General features: G+C 32.2%; 1 protein-coding gene across 1 annotated transcript; it reads right to left on the reverse strand.

Moving 5' to 3' along the window:
• Positions 1–3,642: 3,642 nt before the first annotated feature.
• LOC148231855 (uncharacterized) lies at positions 3,643–8,713 on the reverse strand. Its single transcript, XM_088192329.1, has 3 exons — positions 8,594–8,713; positions 5,018–5,208; positions 3,643–4,949 (listed from the first exon to the last, which is right to left on the reverse strand). The coding sequence occupies exons 2-3, from the start codon at positions 5,193–5,195 to the stop codon at positions 4,084–4,086; spliced, it is 1,044 nt and encodes a 347-aa protein (XP_088048455.1). The 5' UTR covers positions 5,196–5,208; positions 8,594–8,713; the 3' UTR covers positions 3,643–4,083.
• Between the last annotated feature and the right edge of the window lie 5,171 nt (positions 8,714–13,884).

The following is a 13,884-nucleotide window of genomic DNA, read 5'->3' on the forward strand; positions in this document are numbered from 1 at the left end:
AAATTTACCATATCTGTTTCTTTTTTACTTCAAATAATAAAAAATATAAACTTTTTTTAAGGTACAACATTTCAAATATGACAGAATAATTATTGCAATTAATAAATGTTAAAATAAAGATACGTATTGCTTTGTTCGCTCAGTAGTGTTGCGTCGTATGGGTCTTAAATCTAAAGGATCAAGCTGAACTCTTGGAGATTCGATGTAATTGCTTGATGGGACAGTCAAATCAAAAGTGGCTGCTTCTTTGAATATTATGTAGTCATTTGTGTTGATCCGGGGAAAGAAAAAGAGGTCAACGTCCCTACATTTTTATGATTCCTGAATCGAATATTTAAATTTATTTGATTAATATATTATTTGAGCAGGTGCTTTTATTTGAGATAGCTAAAGTGATTCACTAAATGCTTGCATAAAAAAGTTATTTTAGAATGCGCATCTGATTGTCTTTCGTATGTGCGTATTATTTGTATCGGCACTATAAATTCCATTTTAACGGTTATAACTTTTTTAACTTTTAACGGGGTATCTTTTTGGTTGCTCTGTTTCTTTGGAAAAGCAAGGGGTAAGCCCCCTTGCTTTGGCATTGAAACAGAGCGTATTTCTATTCATTACAACGCGTCGATTATAAATGTATAAACAAGAAACGTTACTATACATATTAAACTGGCTGTATTAATGTTTAAATCAATGCAATCTTGGCAATGTAGAAAGCACACGGTAGTTGGAATTAACATTATCAATAAAAAATAAATTTTGTTGACGCTTATATCTAGGTAGGACTCCAAAGAGGTTTACATAGACTTCATAAGGGACAACGATTTTTTTTTAATTTCATAAAAATTTTTGAATAATATATTTTTCTCTAAAATTACTTTTTATAAATCCACCATAAATTTTCTACCTCGGAAACTGAATGTGATTATGTAGATATATAATATGTTAAACACAAATAATTTAAACACCTAAAATATAATGAAAGATATTTTCGCGACGGTAGGGGACGGATGGTAATTAGACACAGATTGAGCCACTGTAGTAGTATTTTATTGAATATTATTATAGTTACATGTTAAAACTTAAGTGTGTGAGCGGACGGTGTGCGAAGCCCGCACCGACCATGCGAGCCCGCTGAAATTGCGAAGAGAAGAGAGTCCGTACGTCAGTGTTATTAAAGTGGCGCCAAGTTTTGGCCATAATAAACCTAAATAAATACATATATAAATAGGCCCATTACAATATTAAAAAAATAGTTAAAATGAGGTGACCAGAGGTCCGCTTTAAAGAGGATTGTCATCATCAAAATTTTCGTCCTCTTTTTGTTCTTCTTGAGCAAAAATGTTTGAGGTGATATATTTTTAGCTTCGCTGCATCCCTAAATAGACAAAAATTCTCATTCTCGTTCTGTTCTCCTCGATCAAAAATTTCCGTTTTTCTTTTTAGTGTCCTTCTTTGATCCTTAATTAGAAATTATAACTAAACCAATATTTTATATTTAATTTAAACAGGATTTATTCATATAATAATTTATTAAGGAAAACAAAAAACTAATTTAATATATCAGATCATGGTGACCTAAAGACCCTACTGATTTTTCTTACTAAAATGGAAAGAAATATTTCTTTAAGTACAATAATTTCATTGCTTTTTATAAAAATAATACTTGAGCATTATGTTTTTTTAAAATCACTGTATATATTTTGTTGAATGTACGTAATTTCGCAATTAAACTTTTTTATCAATTTTTGGCGGATGTGTGACAGGTTGGCAATAAGACAGGTAAACAGTTACAGAAGATTTATTTACCGTTTAAAATTACATGTTATGAAAAGTTTGTATGAGGGCAAGGCCAATCAGCGAGCGCCAACCGGCAAAAGACGTCCTTCCGTCGCATCGCCAATTAAGTCTCATGCTTTCGCTACATCACGGTGTTGCTAGAGAAATTAATAGCATAAATTCGCAGATGACAATCATTCTTACATATCATTAAAAGCATTCAATCTGTATCCTTATTCGCAGTACAGAAGTTCTTTTCAGAATTCATCTGAACACAACCAAAATATATTGCTACTAATCGGAGTAATTGGAGAAGATAGAATGATTAAGCCTCATTTTCATTTGATGTTCAAACACGAATGATCATTAAATTAATAAAAAAATGTAGGGATTTAAAACCATTTTATTTATACAATGTTTAAAGTAAAACATACAAAATAACATAATACATGTTTTTATTCCTTAAAATTCAGTATATATAAATAAAAAGATGAGAGTACATAATTAAAGAGTTAAAATTCAAATTAAGTCAACGCATACAATTAAAAAAATATAAAATTAAGCAAGCCTCCCGAGATTTTCTTAGTTTATACCAGCGTAGAATATCATACGATATGAGTTAAATTTGTAGTAATAATTAAATAATCCTTTTGGCATAATTTTGCAAATAAAAATGTTAAACGAGATAAAATTAGTATACATATAAAATCATATGAATAAGTTAATAGCAAACAAGGAAAAATAATGTTTTTTTTTCAGATTTTTCAGTTTAATTTCTAAAACAATAGTAATCGTTCTTAAAAATATTAAATTTTATAAAACTATTCAAACACTTCTGTGCTAACAATTTAAGGCACATTTCGAGTAATAAATTATTCAAGGCACATTACACTAAATTTTCTAATAAAAATCTTAACATTTAGTAAGGGTAAGAGTGGTATTGTTTTCAATCGTACAAAATGATTGTGAACCACTTCACTAAATTATATTTTATAAAAATATTATTTTTTAATAAGAAACATGAAAAATATTAAATTTTAATATAACATTTTTTTCTTAAGAGTACAGACATGTATATTTTGAGCAATTAAGCGTCGATTTAAGACAATTGTGCAAATCTTAATAATCCTTGATGGCAATTTTTTTTAATTATTATAAATGTATTGCAATCTAATCGACAGCTTTACATAGTGAGAAAGTTAAATATTTTTAATTAATCTTCAATCAACAAGAGTGCCAAATATGAAAAAATATTGCAACAACGTAGTATTCTTATGTATTATTTATACACATGTAATTTGTGTCAGATAGAAAAATCAAATATTTAAATAGTTGATGCATCATTAATATTTATTTATGGCCCACTGGTCTATAACACTATTCATAATTTGCCACTCTGTGTTTAAACTATTTTGCACATTTTTCAGTTGAATATAATTCAAAGGCAAACAGTTGCATATTTACATAAACTTCAACACACAATAATTATAATATAACCTTAATATGCAACAATTTTAGTTTAACAGCAATGGCACAGAAATACGGAGTTCATACTGAAAGTATTTAGATAATCAGAGAGATGGAAGATCTATCATTATGATCCAGAAAGTAAACAACATCATTCATCAGAGTAATTTTAAATGAGCTGTCGCCAAAGATGGGAGCGGAGCTTTGGAAAAAGAATAATGGTTTTCTTTTATAGAAAATCTACTTTAAAAAATGACAGATAGAATTCAACAGCAAGTTGAAATTAAAGTAAGCAAAACGCTTGCTGCTACTTCACCACAGTGCATCAGCATACACCACAGCATGTGCAATGATTTTTTGCTTCCGATTTATACCACATCCATCATATTTCCAGACTAATTTTTGTTTTTTTTTTTGTGTAAAAATGCAGTGAAAGAGAATAAAAAAAGATAAACTTAAGAAACCATTTTAAGGTTCCTAAAAATATTCAGCTTAAACATAAATAGTTATCTAAAAACTTTCATTATGACCTATGTATGTTGGAAAAACACACATTAACACTAAAAACCGTCATGATAAAGAAAGACTGAGAAAACCAACATGTTTATAACTATGTCAATATACAATATTTTTAATGAACTACAGAGAATCTTATCCAGAAACTACGAATGTAAAATCACAACCATTTTCCATTAATCGCAGAACATCAACTATAAAAAAGCTACATAGTTATAAACGTTTAACCTTGACCAACAGACCATATACAAAAAATACTTTCTATATATAAACTAAGGCTTCTTTATCGGATGGAAATATACGTATATAACTGGTCACGTGTAATTACATAGATTTTATTTGTACATCTATCCACTTCATACACGATTGTATATCGTCACTGTCGCTGATCATTCCTTCAATTTTTTCGTAGATCTCCAACAATTTAGCTTTTTCAAATTGGCCTTTCTTCAAAGCGTTCATAAATAATCCGGCCAAATATTTAAAACATTGCCTCCTCATCGCGTTGTGAGCGTGATTATCCCAATTCGGCGTAACCTTCACGTAAGTCCAGGCAAATGTTGCATATTCAATAATTGAATACCAGTGCTGCGAATCAACCAAAGTACGTCCTTGTTCAATCAAATGTTTCTTGAAGGCCATTACGTGAGTGAAAGCTCTATTATACGAAAGAGAATCAGTCTTGGAGACCAATCTAGACGTGGGAAGACTGCGGAAAATGTTATGCTTCAAACTCTTTAAATTCTTCTCGAATCCATTCAAATCGGGCATGGGGAGTTCGTCCCTTATCTCCTTTTCAATTTCAGGATGTTTATCGACCGTTTGTTTAATGATGTTGACCAACTGATCGTGACTCATTCCTTTGAGGACCACGTCTAAAGGATTCTTGTTATCGTTCGGCATCGGCTTAGATTCAACCTTGAGACGCTTCGGAGTAGGTGACGATTTACTCGGACTGTAAATTCTCGATTTAGACGGCGACATGGAATCGGCGGAGTCAGAGTTGGCGATTTTCTCGAGCTCGTACAGCAACACCCGCTTTTTAGGAGACGAGCGCAAAACAACTCCGTTTCTCGGACAGTTTAGCAGACCAATCAGTGACTTTTGGGGTGTGATCGAGTCGGGCTGAAACGGCGAGTGTTTCTTTGAATTTATATCAGGCGACCAAGTCACAGGCATCTTCTTTCGCCCTGAAATAGTATGCATTATAAAAATAATACTATCATAAGTAATTTAAAAATTAAGCAAATAATGATACCTCTTTGTTGGATGACCATTTCGTCCGGCGAAGGAGTAGGACTCAAATAAGACCATGGCACGTTAGGTGAGAGTTCATTCTGCGCCGGCGACTCACGAAGAACTCCCATTTGGGCCGGAATCTCAGCAAGAGCAGCACGAGTGCTCCTGCGAGTCAACCCTGCTACTTCTTCGTCCATCTCTTCATTCACTCTGCACAATTCAAAATATGTTAATGTTTCGTAATATTCATTTAGAATAATTAGTAAAAATGGCAGCCTGCATACAAAAGACATAAGATAGAAGTACCTGTCTACCTAGTTACAACTGTAATAAAATTAATCGTAAGATATTAGAGACAGTAAAGCATCAATTAAATGGACAAAATACTCAGGATTAAGATGTTTTTTAACTAATTTACATAACTTAGAACGAGTTTTTGCTTTCTAAAGAATTTTTCCACTGTCGTCGCAGTGGAAACTCTCATATATCTAGCGTTCATATTAGGTCTTATTATAACAATATTACGACTTACAATAAGCGAGAATAGATTGAAACACATCTAAACAGAATTTTAACCAATAGGAGAGCGCAGAAAACAATCATCTTTTCTCAGAAGTTAAAAATCCACATCAAAAGCAATAAAACGGTGCCGTCTCAGTGGAAACGCTCATTATCGAGTGTTACATTGCAATGGTGCCGACACGATTTTATTGCTTTTGTCGTGAATTTTTGACTTCTGAGAAGTGATAATTGTTTTTGCGCCCTCCTATAAACCAAAATTGGGTTTGAATATGCTTTAACCAACATTATTTAATTTTTTAAGCAAAAATTTGATTGCTAATTGAGAAGTAATAAGGTTTTCATTATCTCTGCTAAAAATTGATTTTGTATGCTAGAACTTGTTTTCTTGTCAAGTACATCGCAAACGGATAGGTGTGTAGTTTGATTCAAACACAAGTTAAAAAGTACGTGAGATATTTTTCCAAAATTTACACTTCCCCATTATTAGTTGATTCAATATGTTTTTTTTAAATCTATATTAAATAAACTTAAATGTTGTTTTACTTTATCAAGTAACTGGGTAGCTGAAAATGAATTACAAATTCTAACTAAACCAAGATTAATCATTTCATCATGGTTTCCATGTATATTGATATTTAAATATTTTCACATTTTCACGCTTGCCCGCTCATTAAGTGTAATGCTAATATTAAAATGAGGACGATTTAAATGAGCAGTATATAAAATATTTGTGCCATAAAACAAACTGTTTGTGCATTAATGTTGGACAGATTAGGTGCGAGTCAGCACCGGTTAGACCTTACGTTACAAAACCTTACGATAATGCACAAACAATTTGTTTTATGGAACAAAGTATTTATTTAAATGCACATGTCTCTTAAAATAAATCCCTGTTAAATAGCACATAGACTAACTTGTTATGTTAATATATTTGCATTATTCAATTATAAAGTTGTAAAAAAAAACCAAGAAAAAATACTGTCTGATACAAATCAAATCAGAAATCCGTCATTTTGACAGGTGCCATAAATCTAGTGTTAATGTACTCAATCTGGTGCAAAATAACAAACTACAATGTGTGTCACATCAAAGACTTGAGCGACATCCAGGAATATTATTGAAAATGTAATTTTATTTTACACCTGTGACGTGATGAATTTGCTGTTACGAGTGCTCTTATCGGAAGCCTAACTAGTAAGACGGAATGTATGAGGCGCTGGTGAAGATGTTATGTATCAGTAATCTTATTTGTTTCATTCATATCTCGATTTGTAAATTATTTACTGACTTTCTCTCGTTTGTTACGAGAGCAAGTCATTGTTTGTTACATAGTGGGCACATATGAGAGTGTTTATAATAAAATGATTACTCAGTAGCGTTAGTCAGGCACGTCATTAGGGGGGGAGGCAGGTGGAGGCATTTGCCCCCCTTGAATTTGACCAGAAAAATGTATGTCAATCAATAAAATACTATGAATTTAAATGTCATTGAATATTAAAAAAACGACCACTGACTGGCCAACTTTTGCCTTCCTCCGTGGAAAAAGCTTAAATGACATCCCTGATTCTAAACCAGAAATTCTTGGGTTATCTTTCAAAGAAAATCTAAAAAAGACAGTTTCGAATATAATCCAAAAATATTTTTAAAAAATGTATTTTCAGTGATATCGTATCGGAATACATTTTCAACAATAGATATTTTTACCGGTGAAAATATAATTTATCTGACTGATCGTAGTTAAATTATTACATGATTTCAACATTTACATACTTGTTATTATTTATTTACATGCAATGTATAAATGTTACAGTGAATGTGTATTTTTCAGTGAAGTTATATTTTCACTAGTGAAGTCCAAATACGTTTTCACCAGTAGATATATATTTCTACTAGCGAAAATATAATTTAATTGATAGACGCTAATATGCCGCTCTAAAATGTCTATGAAACTCAATTTAACAGTTGTGAAACGTGGATTTGATGTTCAAACCCAAACTTAACGTAGGTTCTAAACCTAATTATAGTTTTAGAACTTTCACTAGGCCAAAATACAAACCAAGCCAACTCATCTCTCAGAGGAAAATAAGCAAAAGAAGTAAAGGTAACGTAGCATCCGTATATTGCTCCATAGTTTGTCTGCACTTGGATATTATAATGCGTTAAAAATATGATAGCTATACTGATCTATGGACTTCTGATGTGAGAGTATTGGTCAAAGTATATTCAAACCGAAATTTGGTTAATAGGGAGGAGCAAAAACAATTATCACTTCTCAGAAGGCAAAATTCACGTCAAGAGCAATAAAATCGTCGCTGTCGCAACAGCGCCCACACGATTTTATTGCTTTTGACATGGATTTTTGACTTCTGAGATGGGATATTTGTTTTTTGCGCTCTCCTATTGGTCAAAATTCGGTTTAGATATGCTTCATTCGAATCTCACTTATTATAATTCATAATATTGTTATAAAATATCTTAATATGAACACTAGATAACCGAGCATTTCCACTGTGACGGCACGATTTTATTGTTCTTAATGTGGTTTCTAAAAAGAGACGTCATTCGGGGCAGGCATTTGGTCCCCCTTGAATTTGGCCAGAAAATGGATGTCATTTAACGGAATACTATGATTTTAAATGTATCGAAATATTATGAAAACGACCTCTGACTGGTCAACTTTTGCCCCTCCCCCTCTCCTCGGTAAAAGCTGAAATGACGTCTCTGGTGTTAGTAGTGTGCTAAGCTAGATAGTTAGTATATATTTATTGATATGAATCTTATAAGATGAACTAAATAGTAATGGAACCAATCTCAAGCCAGGAACAGTAGGTCAAAGTTTGAGCGTCCGTTAATAAAAGTTATAACTGCGGTATGGCTATGTTTGTCTATATAGATCGTTATCAAAACTCACCGTAACGATTAAAGAGCTTTTCGATCGGGTTTTATCAAACGGGCGGGAACAATATGCGAAACGTCACCGAAGCCGCCGCTCGTTTTTCATCTTTAGGCGAGAAATCGCTTCAAAGCGGATCCTAGATATATCACGGAGGACCTAGACTATGTTTTAGCTCACCTGTTATCGTTTCGGTGGGTTTTTAATACAGAAAGACGCACAGCGCCGGACCAAAACAGCGCGCGGCGTACGCACGCCACACCAGCTGACGACAGATGCCCTCCCTACTTGAGCCGCACTGTCGCCGTCTCGTTCTCGCACCGCAAGTGCGCATGAGTGCGAGGAAGACGGAACGAGAACGCCTGTTGCGAGTTTCGCGCAAATTTTCCTCGCTTGTTTTTTTTAATTGTAACGGTCGCGCGGTCGGTCGAACGAGCATAAAAAACGACCACATATGACAGCTATTTTTTTTAAACATTTGATTATTGCGCAATACAGATTGAATTGTGTAATGCAATGCTCCACAATATTTTTTTATACATACGACGCACTATAAGCAAAATATATTGTTTTAAATAGGAGATACATACAAATAAATTTGTATATACACAATTTTTTTTTTAAAAATAGTAGCAGTAAATTTTAAAAGTATTAAGCAGAAATGGATCATGCTAAAATGCTATTCAATAGAAAATTGAAAGGGCTGTATTTTTTAAAAGCAGTACTAAAAATAAAGAACATATAGAATAATAATTTTTTAATATTTAAAAAAAAGAATCAAAATATTGAGTGGCATGTAAATATTTACCGATAAAGAGAATTTATAAAGTAAATATTTACCGATTTATAAAAGTACTGATAAACCACAGAACAGAGAATACAAAACGGTCGTTGCATGCAAATACACTCATAAAAATTGAAGCTGTTTGCAGCGGTAATATGACTTAGACGTCGAAAGCCTGAACTATTACCCGATAGGACCGTGCTCATATCCATCATACATATATATATTTTTTAAAGAGAAAATATTTTAAATAAGAGTTTTTTCGTTATTATAATCATTTAAAAATAAAAATAAGCAAATGTCACTTACATAATATGTATATATTATGTAAGTGACATATATTTCGGAATTAAATAGAATTCCGAAAACAAAATATAATTATATATTATTGTAGACTTATTCACTATATTATTATATATTAGAATCCGCAAGTTATATTAGTATTGACAGACATAACTGCAAAAAAACTAGCAAACTTTCTTAAATATAATATCTTGATAAATATATCGTCTAAGTACTGACAAAAGTCACTAATTGAAAAATCTCAATACTGAAATATACCAATTATAAAAATCCTTTGAAAAAGATTTTGTTAAATATCTATGTGATTTTTCAATGTAGTAGATAAAGACCATTGTCTGACAACAATTATGTTTTTTTGTAGGTGTCAATTTTATAAAAACTGTAGTTAGTTACTTTTGTCAGTATAGATACGATTTATATACTAAATGTAAATATCTAACATACAATAATTATTTTTCCAAAATTACTGTCCTTTAAAATGGATTAGATTATTATATTAATTACGTTTACTCTCGATATTTATGAAGTTATTGCTATAAAATGTATTCTAACATCTAAATATTTTTCAGAAACTACTTTAATTAATTGTATTAAATGGTTTTCCATTAGACTTTCAGCCCTGTCATATATATCACATACGCGCGAGACCCTGTTCTGTCCTCGAGACGTATCAAGTGTCACTTAAGAAAACCGTTTGTTTGGATTAGGTAAAACGTATAAATTTGTGCTTACACGTAAAAATTATTTGCTAATTTTCTACCGTGACTTTTACACCCTATGACTGAAAAGCCCCCCATATTATTTAATACACAACCGAATTAAAAAAAATTAATGTGGAAATCCGTCGCACACGGCGTGACGTCAGTGTACAAAGTTACGATTTGAATGTAGTAGTTTGTTTTTTACTGCGAACTGTGGTTCTGATTTATAAAAGTGCTGATGAACTTATATTTGTCATGATAATGTAATTTTACATATCTCACAGACTGGCAATAGGTGGTAGCAGTATGTGTTATCGATCGTAGTAGTAGCGATATTCGTAGGTAGCGACTTGTTGATTTACACAAAAGCGTTACGATACCAACAGTTCGATCTAATTCGTGACCATGACAACAAATAATACGAGAGAAAAATATTTATTGTTACTATTCAGAGTAATAAATGAAGATCGTTACAAGTAAGCTACTATTTAAAAATAATTGAATAACTTAAATTTATGATAGTAATATAAATAAATAAATTTAATTAATATTTTAAGGCTTCTAACCCTAAGAGATGTGACTTTGCAGCCAGTAAGACGCCGTTGAAAACTGGTAATAATTTATTGTATATTATTACATATATTGCGACAAACTATGGTGGGCGAGTATCGTTTTTCTTCGAGCAGTGGTGGCTCGGAGATCTCTTCGATGTCGGTTCCTCTCTCACTTCTCACCCTGGTGACCGTATGCTCACCGTCTTCCCTCTTCTCATTGGAGATTAGCCTTAAGTATCAAGGGTTGCAAAGCTTGCTGAATATTCACAACAATGCAGCGACCATCCAGCCAATTGTTGCACTCGTTTCTTTGACCAACAAAATATGTCCATGCCTCTAAAAAGTGACATTTGCTTGATGAACATCTTTGGAGGTCAAATAGTGCTTTTTGTCGTCCGATGATATATTGTTTCCGTGCCCATTATGTAACAAAAGAATATTCTTTCTATGCATCGGAAAGTAATTACAGCGTGTTATTTATGTGTTACCCTTTTTTCCCTGGACGTAACGAAGGCTTTTGTGGTGGTCGTTCCTTTACACTCTTTTGTCACGTTCATCTTTATTATGTCGTGATTACGGTAATTAAGTGCATGAGTTTCGAGAAGAACCACCACAACAATTTAAATTATATTCAATAAAAATTTTAGATAGAGCTGCCGAGAGAAAAATCAGGCCCCGGTGATTATTGTTTCTGTGACCCTCTCCCAAACATTTGACATATAAAATATAGTATTTAAAGACTCGCAGTTTTCACAGAATCTTGGAGATTCTAGAAAAACTTCGTTTTTGTGTGCCACTTAATTACCAGTGCTTGCGTTTCGTACTATTTTTTAAAGTACTGCATGCAAAAACAGTATTGGACAACTCCCTACAGCTAACATAAGCAATCTGTCAGATAGAATTTTTCTCATCCAGGTACTCGCAGTTAATGGATACATTTTGGTTTAACCAATATTACATATAATTTAATCTATTTTTTTCTATAAATATATTTATTATATATTTTAGCCCTCTACGTTTATTTAAATAAATAAATAATTCTATCAGTGCAGAACGTTTATATTAAATAGCTTTATTTTTATTTTACGGAAAGCAGCTCTAAACAGAATTTAAAATATCACTTGCTGACTGTTCGAGCGCTAACGTCGATTTAGCGTATTTTAATTTTTACTGCTTTATTTTCTCATTGAAGGTGAAAATCGTTTGAAAATAAGCAATGAATAAAATTAAACTTTAGCACCCGTCAGAAAAACGCATGCTTAAAACACATAGAGCGCATTTTGCTCTTCAAAAATAATTAAATTTTCAGATAACTTCGCTAGTAGGTTAACGAGCGCTAAAATTACGAAACCATTTCGATTTTTATCATATTTACATATAAAAATACGAAAATATATTAATAAATAGCGTAGCAAATATATTATTAAATATATCAGTATTCCTGTGTAATTTTGAGTAAATGCAATAATAAAATGCTTAAACGAAGTTATCATATTAGTTAATTTGGTTACAATAATAGTAAATGGCATTGCCATAGAAAATAGTACAAAATAATATTTCTAAAATTAATAAAAGTCATTATTGAATATACGCTATTACATATTACATTAAATTTTGATCAATGATCTTAAAAAAAGTGCAAACTAGATTTTCTTTTGAATTCTAAGTTACATTTTTTTTAATAACTCCACTGTTACCATATGGTTCGAATACTTTGGGGCATATATCACATTTTATATGAATCTGAAATTTTCATCTACGAGGGTTATTCTGAAAGTAAAATATGAATAAGGCATAATTTATGTGACCTTAAGACACGATTCCCTTATAAGCTTTAATGGCTACTGTGGCCAAAACTTGGCGGTACTTCGGTAATATTCAGGTGACGGTGGCGTAGGATAGCATATTATTTGGCGGACCTCGACGGGAAAAAAACGACCGGCGGTGCCTCGTCCGCCAATCTCTCATATATATAATTTATATCAATTAAACATGTGATTATTCGATACAATTAATAATACTGCAGCGGTTCAATGTGTGTGTAATTAACACCTGTCACCGTCCGCCAAACCACCATTGATCTCAATGTATTTGTTGATTCCAAAACAATGCGTTTTTAAATTTACGCTGCGCTTGCTTTCTTTTTTGGCACCTAAATTTTCAATAGCCTAATATTTCTACAAATGTTTCATAGTAAACATTTATAGACAATTTTACATGCTTTATAAAGTGAGTGAGAACGTAAGGCGATTCTTAGCTTTGGACTCACTTAAATTTTTTTGTAATTATGTCAGCAGTAATATACAGCAGTTTCTGAGCGAAATTTTCGACTCGCCAGGATTATAACTTTGCTACGTCACGCGAACTCTAGCGGAAACCGCAGTAAAAAGCGCTTTATTTTTTACATACTGAATATCAAATAGTACATAGTTTTTAACTTGAGACAATCGTGCAATTTATGTATATTGGTATCCATTTGTATTTTATTTTCTGTTGTTAAAAAAACTATTGCCTTAGTAAGCCTTTAGTTTTGTAATATATATGTATAAACCATTTTATCATGGTACATGTTGTTATATATTGTCATCGATAAACCAATATGGATTTATATTTATTTCTAATTATCAAAATTAAGTAACATATAATATGGATTTAAAATAAATAAAAAATGTTATGATAGCATCTAGCAAAAATGTTAGTGAACAATATTACATATACATTTGTGATAGGCGGAAGAAAGATATTTTTTCATATTTGGTTTTATTTCCAATGTATCAATGACAGAGGTAATGTCGAACATCGAACTCGTTTATATTTATTTTCGACGTAGTTTATACAGCATCTTTGAAATCGACCTATGTCAAGATCAGCAAAGCATGCTTTCATCACAGAAGCTCAGCGCCATCAGACGAAGCTTTGTGGCTGAAAAACAGCGCCGACTAAAGATACAGATTATGGCACAATACGAGAAGACACCAAAAGGGGAGCGAGATGCAGCGGCAGTACCACTTTTGCCGCATTGGCGGCACGTGACGTCACCGCCGACCTCCACCTACACATAGTAGATAAGAGATCGAACCGCCACCACTGCCGCTGTGTTATCTAATTTCAAGTGGGAATCTACAGTTG

The sequence above is a fragment of the Plectrocnemia conspersa genome, unplaced genomic scaffold (genome assembly GCF_051122295.1).
Source record: "Plectrocnemia conspersa isolate PC_06_02 unplaced genomic scaffold, ASM5112229v1 ptg000009l, whole genome shotgun sequence".
Taxonomy (NCBI): domain Eukaryota; kingdom Metazoa; phylum Arthropoda; class Insecta; order Trichoptera; family Polycentropodidae; genus Plectrocnemia; species Plectrocnemia conspersa.

Coding starts and splice junctions, on each gene's coding strand:
- LOC148231855 (XM_088192329.1), bottom strand. CDS start 5,195: ATGGACGAAGAAGTAGCAGGGTTGACTCGCAGGAGCACTCGTGCTGCT. Junction 4,950..5,017: donor AATGGTCATCCAACAAAGAG/GTATCATTATTT, acceptor ATACTATTTCAG/GGCGAAAGAAGATGCCTGTG.